Consider the following 18,602-nt stretch of genomic DNA (forward strand, 5'->3'; position numbering starts at 1 on the left):
TGGCTTAGAGCTGCTTAGAGCAAACTCCTCGCTATCCTCGTCATCATCGGTATCATCACGACGTGCAAGATGGCGACGATTGAAGAAGTCAGCGGCGAAATCTTGCACCTTATTTACGACGTTATTCGAAGGTAAGTGATGCGTTTCTTCAGTTCCTAAGTTCTTAGTATTTAAGAACAACTCAGTTGCATCTGCTTGTAGCAAAGTGTGTGGAGTTATGAGTAATTACGAGCACGGAGTGAATCAATGCCAACCGGCTCGTGGCAATGCATTGCGATTTGGTTCTGGACGTTCTGGATCCAGTGAATAATTTGCAAACTGCTCGGTGAGACGCGCATGCAGCGAGTGCAGGCGCGTATTGTCACATGTGTATAGCCCCTTTAAAACTGTTGTGTTCGCAGACGTAACGTTTTTTTTTTTTTTTTTCTGTAAAAGTAGCGTGACAGACTTTAAAACTGTTCTGTGTTCCTAGACTTCACGTTTCTCTGCGAAAGTAGCATGACAGAGCACGTTGAAGCTAACGGGACCGAACTGGTTAATCTTGAACCTATGTTTTAAGGCTGCGAGCCTGAGACATATAACTGTTCACTGCTACCCGCTTTTTTCAGAAAAATTTCCGCATATCAAGTAGGATAAATCGATTGATGAAAGGGAGCAGCACAAGCCCGTGTTTCTCGATTCCTGCTTCGCTAACAACAAAAACTTGCTGGCATACCCTGACGTGTTGTGTCCGACATAGTAGTCTCAGTGCCTTTCCCCCTCTCTCTCTATCCCTGCGCAGCATCGAGAAGGACTCGCACGACCCCACACAGAAGCGGGACAGCTACGACAGTGCCGCAAAGATACAGGAGCTGCGCGGCAAGCTGCAGCTGTGTCGCGACATGATCAACAAGCTACCGGGCATCGAGCTCACGCGCGAGGAGCAGCTACGCCGGGTGGAAGCCCTGCGGCGCCAGCTAGTGCGCAAGCGCGAGCTGCTCGTCAAGTACAAGAGCATGTGCCACTTCGACATGAAGTGATGATGGCACCAGCGACGACGACGATACGCCTCCTGCTGCTGCGCCTCCACGGCGTGGCTTCGAACGCCGCCGCGCACCAGCGGCGCAGCTGCAGCCACTTCGTGAGAGACCACTATTTCAACTACTTCCGGGAAAGTGACGCTTACCGGCAGACCATAGCGAAGCGAGATGCGGAGCCAAGACTCCCGTCTTCGCCCGCATCTGCCCTTTCAGCCGTCGGCGACGAGCACTTGCCGGATGCTGTGCTGTCTTTTGCAGCTGTGCCAGCCAAGAGGGAGCATGCGCGCGCCATGGAAAAGGAGTGCTGCCGTAGAGTGGGCCACCTTTCGCCGGAAGTCGCAATTCGCGTGATGGATGCCTGGGCTTCCACGCCTCACGGCTCCAGCGGTGCCTACGCGAGACAGCTTCTTCGTGCCATTGACGTCACACAACTGCCCCAGCCGCACTTTGTACATCTGCTGTACCTGTTGGCGCTTGAGAAGTGTACTGTGCCGGACGAGTTTGTCAGTTCTGTTAAGCGGCGACTGCCAGAGCTTCAGCGTGAACAAGACTTTAAGGAAACGGCTATACTATGCAGTAGTCTTTTCAAGTTAAAGATCAAAGTCTTAGACGATGCCTTTCTCAACAGTGTTGCACAGCATGCCAGCGATGCTCTGAAGTTGAGCAAGGACAGGTTTGACATTATAGCCGCATTGAAATTCTTGCGGCTTTGCGAGCATTACGATGCGGACGTTCTCAAGAACCTGGCAACATATGTGACCAATCACTGCCAAGAATTTGTGCTCGTAGAATGTGCCCACATGTTGGCTGCATTTTCTAGCGTCGCTGCTTACGACAAAGGAACGTTCGAATGTCTTGAGCACAGAGTAACTTCCATACTTGGCATGCACACTCGAAGTGCCGCAGGTTCATCAAGGTTGCACCCTTCCTTGCAGCCCAGGGTTAAAGACGTTGCGAAAGTGCTGTGGGCTTTTGCAGCCGTGAGTCACAGTGCAAAAAAAGAAAGTTTACAAGCATCTGTGCAGTTTCTCGAGCAGCAGTTTGCATCGCACAAAGATCTATACCACGTGCTCGACGCATTGCAGTCACTGATCTGCCTCGACTGCTTTCCCTGGGACCTCATTGACAGGGCGACGTCACCGAGTGCAGAGCGTGTGGTTTTGCTCAGCAATAGAAAGAAAGCTACTATGCGGCTGGCATTTGTCACGGCGTCTGCACAGCTGGCCAGGGGTGGTGCTCTTTTGCCAGCGGCGAGGCTCGGCAGAGAGCCACCACTGTCAGGACGAGACGGTTTCGCCGAGCTGGCAGCTGTGTTTGGAGCACATGGTCTACGTGCCACCTGCCTGCTGCCACACATCCGCATTGCCGGCGTGACATTCTCCGTGTGTCCGCGCTCGTTGCGTGCTAGTTCAGTGCTGGACCTGGCAGACTTGCAGCGCAGGGCAGGACTTGCGGGTGATCATGCGCCTCGTCTCATCAGCGTGGAGCTACTCGACGACAGCGTCCTGGTGCGAAACAGTGGAATGCGTCTGCGCGGCATCATGGCTGCCAAGGTGCGGCAACTGCGTGTTCTGGGTGTGTGTGTGTTGGGCGTGACGCCCGAAGAAGCCTCTAGACTGGCTACCCTCCCCGATGAACGCCTGTGGTGGAATGCCTTTGTGCGAGAGTGCGCTCTAGGCGAGCCTAGACCGGGTGGTCTTGGAGTTGTGCTAGATGGTGACACTGCTTAAGCCCACTTCGGAAAGTGGGTGGCTAAGGCTTGTAACTTTGATGAAGTAGTTTACATGCATGGGAATAAGAAGACTCTGTTCCAGTGCTTTTGGTTCTTTATTAATGTACAGTACCCCTCGCAGCATGTGGTACACATCCAGTGACAAACCACATTAATGAAAACCATAACATGATTGAAGGAAACAAAAATGCCGTGACAGAACATTTATGTTCTCTAGTAGGCTTGATTCACAAGAAAATGAAGTTTACAAGCCCAAGCGGGAAAAATCTGACCTCATATAAAGTCCTTAACAGCCATCAAAACACAGCTCACTTGATTGACATTGCATGCACGATCTGCAGCCTTTTTTTTTCTCTCAAATATTTTGAATTGCCACAGAAAAAAAAAGTGCTACATTACCGTGGATTGCATACTTTCAGTTTGGTACACAGATGAAAACAAGAGTGGAAAAAAGTAGCTCGCAATACAGATCACTCCAGTTGCATGTATGGTAGGAAGGTGTCTCAAGAGGCTTGCTCTCTCTGGACCCTGCCTCACTCAAAGGAACAGCTCGATTAAAACGTTTTGTACAATGTGTATATTTAAAGAACTGAGCTTTGCTGCTCTTGCGCGTCGTTCAATGTATGTACATCTGAAAAAATGCACGCCGCTTAAAAACGCAGCACGATTCCTCTCGTCTCAATATCGCAGATGTGCCCGGACTGAACTATACGGTCACCTTAACCTGACTGGCAGGCACCATGGGCAGCAAGAGGGATACCACCAGAAATGTTTCTGGCTGTTGCAGATGGTCCAAAGCTTTGATAAATAGTACGGGTTTGCGTAAAGCATAGAGTTTCTTACTATTACCTAGAGGGAAAGCTGGCGACCCGTCTATGGGAGTTTGCATGGCGACCCCTCGAGACCACTTCAGCCACCATGGGCGCTCAAAGCATCATGGGGAGGTGAGCTACTTGTTGCGGAACTGCAACTTTTGGCCAAAAAATAATAGAAAAATTAAGCTGTTTGATAACTACAAACGTCCTAACATTCAAAAGCTTGTCTAATGATTGCAACAAATGAGCAGAAAAGCATTTGACAGCCGTCGCCGTAGCTCAGAGGTAGAGCACCGGACGCGTAATTCGGAGGTCGTGGGTTCGGATCCCACCGGCGGCAGTGGTTGTTTTTTCTTCTACTTTTCTAATCAATTAGCTTTAAGCGACAACATGTTCAGTAATATCTAAATTGATCAACACCACAAAAAAATAAAAATAAAAATCCCCTGTGCCCCTTGGTTTCTGTGGCTGTTGGCTTCTTTCATATTTATAACGAGCCCCTCATTTCCCTTCCCTTGTTTGCTTAATTGCTTAGTGAGGGCTTCGGTTCTGGCAGCCTGGACACCATAGGAAGCATAAGAAGGTTCTCACGCAGCTTCCACCCTCTCCGTTCGATGACGTTCTACGTCCGCCGCTTATGAACGTGGGTGGCGCTGATGAACACTCTCAAGGTTAGGTTACTTGTAAAACATAAATACCCCCGAAAGCAGAAGATTTGACAGCCGTCGCCGTAGCTCAGAGGTAGAGCACCGGACGCGTAATTCGGAGGTCGTGGGTTCGGATCCCACCGGCGGCAGTGGTTGTTTTTTCTTCTACTTTTCTAATCAATTAGCTTTAAGCGACAACATGTTCAGTAATATCTAAATTGATCAACACCACAAAAAAATAAAAATAAAAATCCCCTGTGCCCCTTGGTTTCTGTGGCTGTTGGCTTCTTTCATATTGAAGTGTAAAGTTTGCCCAAAATTAGAGACGACTCGCTCTCCTATTGGCCAAGTGATGAACACTACAAAAACAAATATTTCGTAATTAACAGGCGCACTTTTAAAAGTAAATATGTTTTCAAAAAAAAGGTTGTTGCTTAGATACTTTAAGAGGTTCTTTAAAGGCATTTCGGAAGAGTAGAACCTTTTATTGGCGTCGTGTGTCATCGCATTTTCACTACTATGACTTTTGCACACTGCGTTCGCACGAAAGTCGTCTGCGCACACACGAACAGCGTTTTCGGAATGAAACGTCTTAGTAGTGCCACTCCATATTCCCGAAAAATTACGACTGTGCCGCAACAAGTAGCTCACTGCCCCATGATGCTTTGGGCGTCCATGGTGGCTGAAGTGCAGCGCCGCCAGCTTTCCCTCTAGGTAGTAGTAAGAAACTCTATGGCGTAAAGACTTGGGTTTCATAAGTGTTCCTACGTTTTCTTCGCAGAAGGCTTGCATGCACTTCGTGGCAACATACACATGTGCTTGTCTTAGTCCAGTCCCACCACAATAACGAGCCTGTCGCTGGAACTCGTGGTTTTATCAATCGGGCAGTAAAGTGAGTGCACAATTACACCTCAGCTTCCCAACACCACGTGCACACCATTCTCTCAAGCCACAATTCAACTGCACGTGTGTCAAATGCAGTACCCTCTCCATCAAAAATTAATGCACCAATGCTTCGCAGGCAAACAGCAAGGACATTCAGGACTGAGTGCTTCCCACATACCCCAGTGCACATGAAAAACAAACCTTCGAAAAAACATGCAGCGGCACAAAACAGCAGTGAAAATTTGCTGCGACAGTGATAGCAGTAAAAACCACCAGGGGTGTTTGAAGGCAGCTTCACATGCATGCCGGTAAACACTCACTAAATGCTTTTTGGTTACATAGCACCGTGACAGTTCTCTCTGCAACCACCAGGTTCCACCAGCGAGCAACTTGACCCCAAGCCGCTTGCCGCACTTGCAACGACATTAAAACACCGTAACAAATGGCGGAACTTCTCTTCAATACTCCCGCTTTACATTTCCAGCATCTACTTTGCAAATCACTGGCTTTGCACCGACGCACACTTCCCCGAGTGCGTGCGCTGGTTAAACCGCGTACTCCTCTGATCCGACGCCGAGCTCAAGTTCGTGCCAGCAGCTCCCGGCCATCACTGCATCGTACTGTCACTTGCGACAGCTAGCACGGCAGAACATCCCGCAGTGCACAGATCGCACGTATGACTTTCTTTTCACAGCTGGTGCCAGCAGTGTGTGTCAGCGTTTCCGGCGCCACTTTGCACACCCCTTGCCGTACCAGCCCACCAGCCGGGGTCGTTTCTGGCTGCTAGCCTTTTCCTCTTCGTCGTCGTCTTCTCCGTTCTCTTCCTCCTTCTCCTGCTTGACAACAACTTCGCTATTGCTGCATGCATCGTCGTCGTCGCCATCCTCTTTCTTGATCGGCAGTGCGTAGCAGTGGTCCTCGTGCGGTGGCTGATCGGCCGCTATGGCAAGCGGTTGTCTGGTGAATGTGCGTAGCTCCTTCGGCCGCACTGGCGTGTGTAGCCGCCACAGTGGATCCTTGTGCCTGCAGGGTAATGCAACTACACTGTAGCCCACTCAAGCTGTAGAATAATACCCCTGTCACACTAGCAATTTTAATGTCATTCGAACCTAATGGCATTCGATGCATCGAATGTCATTCGGTCTCTTTCTGTGCTACACGGGAAAAAATAATGTCATTGGAAAATGATGGCACCGACGATCAGTGAAAAAAAAAATAGTCTAACTGAACGACATCAGCGAGCAGAAAATATGTTTGAAATTGCTGTGCAGTATTTCAAAAGCGGGTGAGAACATTTGTGTGCCGTATTATAAGCTTAAAATCTTATTTGCGGCCATTCTGCACCACTTTAGCCATCAAAAGCCAAACCAAGTACAAAGTCAACCACAAATCCGATAAACGTAAACAAACAAAATGGCTGACATGGCGGCGCGCGGACACGCGCGGAGCTTGGAAATGACTTCCAAAAGGTGAACTGCTCAGTTACGTCTTTAAGTTCCTTCGAGCTTAACGAACATGGCACGCCAACCAACAAGAATCACGCATCCCAAAATGACCGACGGTCGTGGGAAAGACGCTGCTTCACGCTCGGCCGCTGCGGTACGCTTCTGAGACCGAGAGTAACAGCTATCCACGAAGCCTCTAGTGTGAACAGATTCACACAAACATCAACTTTTTTTAGCAGGACTAAATAAATGCACTTTCTAAGTTTGACAGTGTGCACATTATTTTTTTCTCGTCGCTTGTTCCTGCTGCGTATCTGGTGTCCAGAGTACGCATTCGGTTCGAGATCGAATGCGAATGAGTTCCCCTAACTCATTCGATGGCGAATGTCATTCGAACCTAATGACATTACATGTCCCCGTGTAGCAGTCGATTAACGACATTAGGTGCTAATGTTATTCGAATCGAATGACATTAAATTTGCTAGTGTGACAGGGGTATAAGACAACCTTAGATGCTGCAGTGGAAGTTGGGAGATGACTGCGATTAGCATTCACGTGAGGGTGCCCTAGTGGTTTGAGCAGTCGCTTCATTTTATCCCGTTGTTTGAAACAAGCACCACCTCACTTCTAGGGAATTCATTTAGTACAACAGTGATAACCGTATTGCCACTTCCACGCTGATCACTTCGGTCTTGCTCTAATATCTCCCAGATGGCCTGGTTAGCTTGACTGATGTAGTGAATGCCATAAACGCAGACTGCCCGACTTGCAAAGACAGCACCCACATTTTCGTCTACGAGAGCGGCAAAGCGAAATGCTTTGTGCCAGCTGGGCACGCCGTTCCGAGACCAAGAACACTTGTTCACTAGCTATCAGAATTCGCAGATTATAATGGGAGCGCTTCTGAGCCGCTGCTACTAAAAAAATTCTGTTTAAAACGTATTACACCCCTGCGTGCGTTCCATCACTCAGCTTACCGCTCATACTCAGGGACTGCAAGCTGAAGGTGCTCCATAACGGCACGCATGACATCATCACACCGGCCGTTGATCTTGAGCACTGCTGAATCGTCCTTGGGCGTCCACTGCAGGTTTACAATGAAGAGCTTGGGCCGGTCACGAGCGGGTCGGTCTAGCCCCCACAGGCAGCGATACCGCCGAAGCACCTGCAAGGAGAGTAGCCAGTGTTTCAACTACTAACATTAACTCTATGCATGCATATTCCCTGTTGTCATAATCATCATTTATTTACCCTTAAGGGCCCCTGGGGGCATTACATAAGGGGGGGGGGGGGGGGGGCGAACAGTAATCAAGTCACAAAGAACAAAGTTGGAACATAAACTTAGACACATGTAGATACAGCTGTGAACACTTCAAAAGAAAAACAAGCGAGTAAGTAGGTAAACACAAGAAAAAGAAAGAAAAGAAAAAGAAAAAGGGCCTTCAACAGGAATCATTTGGGGAATAAATCAATTAACATCTGTTTAAATTTTAAGGAATTAACTTCATTCACAACACTGTCTGGAAGGACATTCCACTCGGCTATGGCAGCTGGCAAGAACGAGGAATTGAACGCATTGGTTGAACCATGAATGCGTTGAATACTACAGCAATTAAACAAACGTCGCGATGATCTTAAAGGGGGCAAAATTAGGCTCTCACGCAGTTGGGGAAAATTATAATAAAGTTTATGAAATAGACAGAGCCTTGCTATAACAATAAACTGTTGCGACAGGTATTACATAAGAAACGTTAATGGAGAGAGTACCTCAGTACAATGTAAATATCGGCTCCCATTGCTGAGTTCGACTGAGCGTGAACTGTCCAAGGGGTGAAGTTTTTGCTCTGCTAGGCCTCCCACTGCAAGCCACCACTCAATGCCTATTTAGAGAATTGTGACAGCCACACAGTAGGGGTAGCTGCCACACAGTACGAGTGGCTGTCATATTAAACGCCGCATTGCGTTCTTTCTTGTTTTGTTTTATTTCTTTTATTCTCTTGACAATGTTCACATGAATGTTACCCTTTCACACGATGAAAGCTGGCCAATTATGGCATTTTTGTTTTCGTGATGTTACAGGCATCATGCTAAAGTGATGAAGGATGGCAGCGAATCAAAACAAACGCACAAAAGAGCTAACAGGGCTAGCTCAGGGTCACTTCTGGTGAAGAATTTTTATTTACTTGCACTGTGTAATTGGTCCACAGAGAATTAGGCTGCCTATATTATTTTCAGGCTGTGTGCAAATACAGCTATGGACAAGTATTTTTCAGTACTAAAGCAAAGCCTCTTTAACTTGGATGTAAATGTTCTGTGAGAATGTGTGCGAATGTTCTAATTTTAAAAAATTTCGAATTATCAAACGAACGAACCTTTCCCCCCCCTTCCCCCCCATAAAACTGGCAAAAACCGTTTGAAACAGTGTAAATCTTTTTGGTGAAAGACTGGGCATTGGTCGCCTGCTTTTGAGAAGAAAACTGCACTGCAATGCATACTCTTCACAGTTCCTGCAATGCCTTAATACATGCACACCATACAAGTATCGAAGACCTACTCCAAAATGGTATGGCCATCTGCGGCATCCTTGACTATGTGAAGCCATATAGGCGGAGCTTTCTGACAAGTGGAGACAAGTCCAGCAGCACACCAATTAGAATCCAAAATGGCATAAAGCTGTGCTAGGCTGGCTGGCTGATGCATGGCCAACATAGCTACCATCTTCGCCGTTGGATGGCGCGAAGCTTGCAAAAGCAAAACCAGAACTATGCTGTCGGACTATTTCTCAGAGACAAGCCCACAGGGCCCTCCACTCGTTGTCACGCCTGCTGTTGTGTGTCATACTTCAGCACAGCCTTCCTTCGGGACTTCGTCCGATTATTAACAGGCACGAGCCGACCAGTGCCCAAACCTGTGAGCATCCGACGCCACAGGCTTGCATGGGCATTGGGCGAGACTAAGTCGCCAGCCTGAATTACTCTGATTATCCAATTGATTAGCATCGATCCATGAACCTTTAAAACAGTGCACTTCATGCTTCGCACGGGAAGCAGCGGCAGCAGCAAATTGTCCGAACCTTAAGGCTGGTGCCCAGGCAGAGGATGGCGTCACACCGGTCAGCAGCCCGCCCCGCGCCCTTCCAGTTGAGTGGCCAGCGGAGCCGGCCCGTCTCGCCGAAGTGCACGATGGTGTCGACCAGGTCCGCGGAGCAGACTTGACACTGGCGTCCCGTCCGGTGCCGCCTCAGGGCCGTGCGCTCGGTGACGTCGAAGAGGCGGAAGTACTGCCGCAGCGGCTTGCAGCGCGGGCACACCTCGAGGAACATGTTGCCGTGCACCTCCGAGAGGCAGGACCGGGGCAGGCCGCTGCGCACGTGCAGGCCGTCGCAGTTCTGCGACACGACGTGCTTGACGTGACCCGCACGCTGCAGCTGGGCCAGGGCCATGTGCGTGAACGTCGGGCACGCCTGACTCAGGTCCTGCACGCTGTGCGGCGCAACGGAGAAAACGCGGGGCAACTTCTCAGACTCTGGAGTTTTCTGAAAAACGGGGCCAGTATTTTGCAAGAATTGTTTCACCTTTTTATTATGACTGCAAAGAAAGCAAGGCAAAAAACATGGAGCACCATTTTAGGAGTGTTTTCAGTCTACACTCTGCCATACTTATCGGTGACTGAACAAAAAGGATTTTTTGCGACATGTTGGGCCTGTTCCTTTTCTGTCGTTGTGCAATGAAACCGCGCACAGAACACATCGAAGTGCCAAATAATGTGCACATGCAGCTGCGACACCCATGCTGAACAGCAAAGGAAGGTATGCTACGGCCCATGAGTGTTTTGCCACGGGACTGCCTGCCTCCAACCAGCAGTTGCTAAAAGGTGTGCGAGTGTGCATTCCACACACCTTGCGAGATTCCACGATCCCTAGTGTGCTTTCCTAACACATGAGAACATTTCGATGTCACTATTTCAAACAAATTTGATACTTTGTACGGAATTATGCACACTGTTGTTAAAACTTACCCACTGGTCTTTCACGCTCAAAAACCGACAAATTTCCTTTCTTGAGGCAAGAATATACTACTTAGGCGAGAAAATAATTGATTTAAAAAAACAAAAAAATGGCGCCTGAAAGGGATATACAGAGCACCACAAACACTGCTAGTGCAGTACAATTGGACAGGCAGCAAGCTACAAAACGGAAAGCAAGCAACTCGCTGAACATTAAAGGTGCACTGAAAAGGATTCTGAACTTGTCTTTTTGCCGCGGGAACTCGATCTACACGTTTCTAGCATTCTTAGAAACTGCAACTTATTGCCCTGAATGGCCAATTTAAATGGCCGATAATTAAATCGAATTAACGTCCGGCTCCCGCCCCTTTTTTTAATTCCACCTCGTACGATGGGCGGAGTCGACCAACGCGGGGAGTGCCTTTCAGCCAGCTACGTGGAGGCTTTGCTTTCGCTTTATTTTGTTTTTTAGGTTTCCATGAATAAATAGTTTCATTCGCAGATAATATAGCCGCAAAATAAGCCCGCAGAAATAAAAATACGGGCGGACTATTTGCTACTACAGACTACAACGTATTACTCCGCCGATGGCAGAGCGGCAAGCCGCCACGGGACTGGGTGACAGGCACTCCCCGCGTTGGTCGACTCCGCCCACCGTACGAGGCAGAATTTAAAAAAAAGGGCGGGAGCCGGCCGTTAATTCGATTTAATTAGGGAAATCGGCCATAAAGGGCAATAAGTCGCAGTTTCTAAGAATGCTAGGAACGTGTAGATTGAGTTCCCGTGGTAAAAAGACAAGTTCAGATTCCTCTTCAGTGCACCTTTAAAGACATCACTCAGGAGGGCACACTTTGGTGTCGTTGACATGCAAGCACAGGAAGCCACGCACTCAGGCAACCGGTGACCCTTGTTCAGCAGGGTCCAGACACCAGCGGGCCCCCGATAGTCTGGGATGCACGCCGCTGTGCTGATGCCGGCGCCCGTGTACACCACCAGGTGGCATGCCTCCGCTATGGCGGTCGCCAGTTCCTGGCACTTCTCGGCCAGCACTGCTGGGGGATCCTGTACCTGCACGGTGGTGTGTGTGTGTGGGTCCACATTCACAACCCGCATGTGCTGACAATGTAACCCAATAGCTAAGATATAAAATTGTGCATGATAGAGTTAAATATTGGCAAGGTACTTCCTTCCTTGATTAAAGGGACCCTGAAAATGATTTGATGGTCATATTCTAATGGAACAGATCTGCAGAGGTGGTCTTTGTGAGTATTGGAGCCAAACTTAAAAGTAGGGGTGTGCGAATATCAAATTCTTCGAATATGAATCGAATACGAATACTTGGCTCCGAATATCGAATAATCAAGGACAGACGCACTTAACCACTACAAAACATTTATTTGAGCACCGAAGAACATCACAGTTCAACTATCGATGATTAAATGAACACAAAAGGTGTGTGTGGCTGCACAAAAAGTATCAGTCTCGAACATTATTCTTAGAAGAGTGGAAATATCAGAGAAGATGGCTGGTACACAGCATTGATTAAGGCTAGCTTGCCATCAGCACGAACGCGTGTTGCTGGGATGAACATGAAAGGTTCTCGTGAAGGAAAACCCGCTGCTCCACATGGTCAGGCAGAAGTAGTTCCCTTCTGGCTGAAACGACTCCTCCAGCCACAGAAAATGCCCTCTCATCTGGCACTGAACTGGCACGTATTGCGAGGTACTTCGTGCACAGCTCTGACTATACCAGCTTCGCAGGTATAGCCACAAAGAAGCTCACCAGCGCAGTCAGCTACGGCATGGCCCTTGGAGGAAGGTATGCGCATTGCTCTGGGCGCTGCCTTGTTGTTATGTCTCTGTCAATAGGGCTTGCGGACCGAAATGAATGCCGGTGCTAACATTAAATATTCGGCTAGATACGAATATTCGCGTCGGGTCGAATATTCGAGACAACACGAATACTTGGATTTCGAATCGAATTCGAATACTAAAAATATAATATTCGAATTATATTCGAAAATTTCGAATATTCGGACACCCCTACTTAAAAGCTCTATGTGGGCCCTATAATTTGCAAACAATTGTTACAAATTGCTGCTAGCAGTAGCTTCCAACCAATTAGGGCAACACCACACTGCGCGTCCCCTACCCCGATGATGTCAGTGAGCAGTCTGGGCGAGGCTTCTCATAGGGCATGCCCAGGCGGCGTGGCCAGGATAGGGCTAGATGGGGTACGGAGGGATGCAGTCCTGCAGTATTGCATTTCCCATGTTTCTACATATGCATTTTGTTTGCTTTGGTTGAGAAATCTCTGAATGAATCTTCACTACTGGGCGATTGGAGAACCGCCAGAATCAAGCCGTTACACAACACCGGAAATAAAATGTGTTGAAAACTGCCACTCCATGTCACGAACTTTAGCATCATGCAGAATTGCAATTCACAAACATCATCATCATCATCAGCCTGACTACTCCCACTGCAGGGCAAAGGCCTCTCCCATGTCTCTCCAATTAACCCTGTCCTTTGCCAGTTGTGGCCACCGTACTCCTAAGCTAGCCTCACTGTATATGGTTCTAGCGTTAAACATTGCCAGGTTCAGTTTCCAATGGTGGCCTGTCCGCAGCCAGAGATTCTTAGCACCCTCTGCTGCGTCAAAGGTCTGACCGCCGCCTTGGTCAGTTGCTCGGCAGCCGCTGGGGTCTGAGGGCCGTGATGGCGTAGAGGTAGAGCATCTGCCTCGCGTGCAAGAGGACCGGGGTTTGAATCCCGGTGCCAAGCAATTCTCCACCGGGTTAAGAGGAACTTTAGCGGCTAAAGTGGTGAAAGGCGGAAGCCTGAGAGCTGCATTCTGCTACGCGATTGTTCACTGCACATTTTGTTGGTGCATTAATTAACTGCCAATTAATGACGCTTAAGCTTCGCCTTTAGGAGTGGAACCCCACAGCCTGTTGTAGCACTGCCATGGAGTCCAAGGAACGCCACCACCCCACAATGCCTTGCCCTTTGAACACAACGCTTTTTGAGGAAAGGAAATGGGGCTGTAATTCTCTGTCATCTCCATGGACACCTGAGCTGCACCGTACAGGAAGGGAGGAAGTGTGAGTGAAAGAAGAAAGAGGGGCAGTAATGAAGAAAATGAAAATTGTATTTGAGGAAAGGAAATTGCCCAGTAACTGTCTCACATCTTTGTGGACAGGACACCCATCAAAATGCCTGCCCAGACATCACAACAATTTGGACCAATCTGAAACGCCCTCTGGTAAATTGATTTTTGAGGAAAGGAAATGTCTCTCAGAACTCAGTGGACACCTAAACCTCCTAGACACCTAAACCTCCTACCAATCTGAAACACCCTCTGGTAAATTGATTTTTGAGGAAAGGAAATGTATCTGTCTCTCAGAACTCAGTGGACACCTAAACCTCCTAGACACCTAAACCTCCTACCAATCTGAAACACCCTCTGGAAAATTGATTTTTGAGGAAAGGAAATGTATCTGTCTCTCAGAACTCAGTGGACACCTAAACCTCCTAGACACCTAAACCTCCTACCAATCTGAAACACCCTCTGGTAAATTGATTTTTGAGGAAAGGAAATGTATCTGTCTCTCAGAACTCAGTGGACACCTAAACCTCCTAGACACCTAAACCTCCTACCAATCTGAAACACCCTCTGGTAAATTGATTTTTGAGGAAAGGAAATGTATCTGTCTCTCAGAACTCAGTGGACACCTAAACCTCCTAGACACCTAAACCTCCTACCAATCTGAAACACCCTCTGGTAAATTGATTTTTGAGGAAAGGAAATGTATCTGTCTCTCAGAACTCAGTGGACACCTAAACCTCCTACCAATCTGAAACACCCTCTGGTAAATTGATTTTTGAGGAAAGGAAATGTATCTGTCTCTCAGAACTCAGTGGACACCTAAACCTCCTACCAATCTGAAACACCCTCTGGTAAATTGATTTTTGAGGAAAGGAAATGTATCTGTCTCTCAGAACTCAGTGGACACCTAAACCTCACTGTAATGGGAGAGGAAGATGGGAGTGAACAAAGCCGCCCTATTCACTAGAGGCACTTTTGTTCATTCCAAACCATCGAGCTGGCATGGCAGAGTGGTAGCACTCTGGAGAAAATGAAAATTGTATTTGAGGAAAGGAAATTCCGCATTAACTGTCTCACATATCTCAGTAGACACTAGTCGAAAATTGTATTTGAGGAAAGGAAGTTGCCGAGTAACTGTCTCACATATCAGTAGACACTAGTGGAAAATTGTATTTGAGGAAAGGAAGTTGCCCAGTAACTGTCTCACATCATGGACACCCATCAAAATTCCTGCCCAGACATCAGGACAATTTGGACATATCTGAAAGCCTTCTGGTAAATTGATTTTTGAGGAAAGGAAATGTATCTGTCTCTCAGAACTCAGTGGACACCTAAACCTCACTGTAATGGGAAGGGAGGAAGATGGGATTGAACAAAGACACCGTATTCACTAGAGGCACCTTTGTTCATTCCAAACCATCCAGCTGGCATGGCAGAGTGGTAGTGTCTCTCGACTCTCGCACTCCAGAGACCCCAAGCTTGGCCAATTTCTTACTCGGTTTTATTTATTTATCTGGTCTGACTAGAAAGGTTAATGGACTAATTGGTTAAGTAAGCAATTAACTAAACTCAGTCAAACTAACTTGGAGCATCACTATACGATCCCTTTAATTGGTTGCATGGTTAGTAGCCAAAGTACAATTGGCCCCGTTTGAAATTCGCGCACTCTGACGTCGCGACTGTTTCGACCAACTGAAAAGCGTGACATTTCTGTCGACAGCTCCTGCTTACAACGATGAGGCATTAAAGACGTCCGCCTTAAAAAGCCACATGTCGACGGAATTGCATAACCAGGCCTGGAGTGCGGCCTGATCTCGGTGACCAGAACCGACAACACACTTTCTCACCAGAACAGGATTTGGCCACCCTGGTGTAGTACTTGGCCGCAACCTTCTATGAAAAAACCAATTAATTCATAAACATACGGTTAATTTAGTCGAAGAACACGTCTACTCAAAAGTTCGGGTGTGGGTACTGAACATCACTCTCTCAGTCAAAGCTATACATGACTTTGCAATATCAATAACTGAAGGAAAACGGAGGAACACAATTTTCATGAACTTTTTGAAGGCCATTGATAAAATTTTTGCACAGCAAGCTACTTCAGATACTGGGTTACATAATGAAAAAATTACAAGATTGCACATATGTCTGCTTAGGAGCGAAAGTGCGAGAGCCTTTCCCTGTCCTCTTTTTCTCCCTCCATATTTTTTCTTTTCGTTTTCGCTGTTTTTAACAATGTAGTTACAAAAACAAAAACTCATTAACATAATTCGAACAGAACTCAAATTAATTTTTTCATATTGTTTTTGCCTTTATGTATGAGAGCCCGCTGCATGAACTGTAACACTACCAGGTAGTTTCACAAACTGAAACCACATATATTTAACGCATCACTGACCACATAGTACTGCAACTGCACGTTCATTTCCATAGTTTTCATTTTCTCATCAGGTTTTTCTTTTTGTTTGCTAATTATATGTCTTTGACAATACTATAGCTGCTATTTCTGACATATTACCCAGTTCTCGTCACTTTAAGAAGCCTATGCTGTGATTCCTCTTTTGTTATTCATTTTCTCACGTGTTATTGCAAGAAACTGCTTTGTACAGGGATTGAGAATCCTGTCAAGAGTGCCTCCCAGCAACTTTTTCCTTGTGCTCCCTCTACTTTTGGTAGATATAAAAAATGCTAATGGGCATTAAAAATGAATTAAAATTGAAGTAAGAGCCAGATGCGATGTTTGCGAAGGTGTGAGTAGCAATCAGCAGTTATCGTTGAAAAAGAAAAAAAAAAGTAATCAGTGAGTTGGTGAGAACATTATGCTGACAGGCCTCACAAATCTACCAGCAATCGAGCAAAACATGTTTGGTCGATGCTAGTATCACAGAGCCTCTCAAGGCACGAACGACATGTAAGCATGGCAAACACTCCATCGCCTTTTGACTGCAGGTTGACCCCATGTTAATTACCTCAGCATTGGAGCTTTATTAGTGACCTTGATTTCAACAGCTGCAAAAGAAAATGCTGGAACCCACATAGATATTTCAAACGGCACACGAAACCTAAACAATAGAGGTACTACTGACCAATTATCACCTCGTCCACCGCCAACCGAAACTGCTGTAATAAATTCTTCACTCTGACACTACTTTTCTTAGCAGAGTAGCAGCGCTAAATGCTCTGCACTGTCGGCAAGCGAAATTTTAATAGTTTTCGCCCAACGTTGAAACCACACGAATGACTTCACAAACATTATCGCGCGATCCCAACATACGCTACCGTAAACCCGCAATCCATTGAACGTGCCATCGAAACTTGCGCGAGGAATCGTGGCAAAATGCAGCGAGCGCCCCGGAAGACGGACGACGTGCAACTTTAGCCAACAACCGATGCATAACGTCTGCGCTGGCTACAACCCCTTTAACTGCGAGCTTGTTTTTGTTGAGGCCGTACGAAACTCTTCCGCTAAACTGGCGCAACTTCGCCGGTACGCAGTTCGAGATCGGTAACACTAACCCGATTTAACGCGTAACCACACCACCCGAGTACCGACTTATAGGATTGAGCCAATGTTGACGATCTGCGTATACCTCCTGGAGCCGTTGCTCATTACACCGGCGTTTCCGCGACCGTTCCTGCAAGATCTGGACCAGGTCACGCGAGTTCTCCAACAGGCATTCTTCGTCCGGACTGCGCTCCCAGGCCGGCTTCTTCATCAGCTTCCGAATCTGCGAGCGAAAAGCAGTGAATGCATGCCCTACGCGGCCGGATCGCGACACTCCTCCCCACGGGTTTATTTACAGGGGGAGGCCGAGCGCCAAGCAAGACACGACCTACGTGTCTGGTTTTAGCCTGCTCCTCTTCCTTGAACAGTATTCTCCTTAGGTCTGCAGACTTGCGCAGCTCACGACGAGAAGATTCGAGGTCCTCCATGCCGATCGCTGGCGCCGAAGAGCTTCGGCGGGAGATGTTTTGATCCCTTCCCCTACTACGACCGACAAGTCAACAACCAGATTTGGCTGCCCGACGCCATTGCAGAAGGACGAGTTTTTGTATACCTACGCTACTACATACTCCTTGTTTGTTGTAAAGTGGCATCTAGCGCCGCGGCGGCTCTCTGTTCCAAGTTGTGCAAAATTACCAAAAAGTTATTTTTTTGACCATGAGCCATAGCATCAGTCAGTGCCTGCATCAGCTGATGTGTAAATCACTCATTGCATGCCGGGCAACATATGCTGCGCTTCGTGCTTGGGTGCACCCCCAACTCCTCCTCACTGGCAACTTTCGTTGCTTTCGTCTTACGTAACCCATCGTCGCTTTTTATTTTCTTGCGGGGCCACTTTCTTGTTTAGTGACCCGCCGTAGATGCAGAACTGTGCCACGGTGCCTTTCCCGCACAGTGTTTTTGCACATCATCGGCCTGATCGGTATGACACACGGATCACGCGCATCACATGCAAATGAAAAATTACGATTTTCGCAGTTTTCGTATCTCTCCAGCCGTCGTCATTCATGCAGCCTGTTTCCGGAACTATCTCCAGTTTGTTTTAAAAATATCTTATCTTATCGCATGCCATCACGCGTTTACGCGATTACCACTTGTACTTGGATTTCGATATGCTTGATTTATGACTTAAGTCATTGTTACAATTGTAAAGCAATAATCATAAACAAAACTTTAAAAGTTATTTTTTATTTTTCAGTGCAGTAACTTGAGCAAGTTTAATGTATGTTAGGATACATTAAAAGTGTTTTTATTTTTACTTGTCGTAAATGCGAACATTATCATCATCGTCAGATCTGTCTCAGAAAGAGCTGTCTGCTGGCGGAGGCGTTGCTAGCGGCAGTCAGTGAGCTACGCGCTTCCTCGGTTGCCGAGCGTGTCCGACTGGCCTGACCTCCGTACACACACATAGCAGGGCAGCAACGCTTCAGGAAGGTGA

General features: G+C 47.4%; 4 protein-coding genes across 6 annotated transcripts in view; 3 read left to right on the forward strand and 1 right to left on the reverse strand.

Annotated features, from left to right (window-relative positions):
* On the forward strand, nt 1–1,019 carry MED9 (mediator complex subunit 9). Its single transcript, XM_089587807.1, has 2 exons — nt 1–131; nt 782–1,019. Exons 1-2 carry the CDS (start codon nt 70–72, stop codon nt 1,017–1,019), a joined length of 300 nt encoding a protein of 99 aa, XP_089443933.1. The 5' UTR covers nt 1–69.
* LOC149347972 (uncharacterized) lies at nt 1,019–2,835 on the forward strand. The gene has a single exon (XM_089587802.1). The coding sequence runs from the start codon at nt 1,019–1,021 to the stop codon at nt 2,747–2,749; it is 1,731 nt and encodes a 576-aa protein (XP_089443928.1). The 3' UTR covers nt 2,750–2,835.
* Sirt7 (sirtuin 7) overlaps nt 2,828–18,602 on the reverse strand; it is a 23,479-nt gene continuing 7,704 nt past the window's right edge. Inside the window, exons 1-6 of one of the 2 annotated variants that reach the window (XM_089587803.1) lie at nt 17,497–18,124; nt 17,250–17,387; nt 11,438–11,616; nt 9,617–10,025; nt 7,521–7,708; nt 2,828–6,121 (exon numbers count right to left, since the gene is read on the reverse strand). In XM_089587803.1, the coding sequence (XP_089443929.1) occupies nt 5,812–6,121; nt 7,521–7,708; nt 9,617–10,025; nt 11,438–11,616; nt 17,250–17,387; nt 17,497–17,592 (1,320 nt within the window). In that variant the 5' untranslated portion in view covers nt 17,593–18,124 and the 3' untranslated portion in view covers nt 2,828–5,811. Of the gene's footprint in view, nt 6,122–7,520; nt 7,709–9,616; nt 10,026–11,437; nt 11,617–17,249; nt 17,388–17,496; nt 18,125–18,602 lie in introns of those variants that run through there. The other variant, XM_089587804.1, reaches the window with a different exon arrangement.
* Nucleotides 18,445–18,602, forward strand: part of LOC149347974 (lysophosphatidylserine lipase ABHD12-like) — a 12,218-nt gene continuing 12,060 nt past the window's right edge. Inside the window, exon 1 of one of the 2 annotated variants that reach the window (XM_089587805.1) lies at nt 18,445–18,598. The gene's annotated coding sequence lies outside the window, so the exon portion shown is untranslated. The remainder of the gene's footprint in view (nt 18,599–18,602) is intronic. The other variant, XM_089587806.1, reaches the window with a different exon arrangement.

The sequence above is a fragment of the Amblyomma mixtum genome, chromosome 4, assembly GCF_055824585.1.
Source record: "Amblyomma mixtum isolate Tamu chromosome 4, ASM5582458v1, whole genome shotgun sequence".
Taxonomy (NCBI): Eukaryota; Metazoa; Arthropoda; class Arachnida; order Ixodida; family Ixodidae; genus Amblyomma; species Amblyomma mixtum.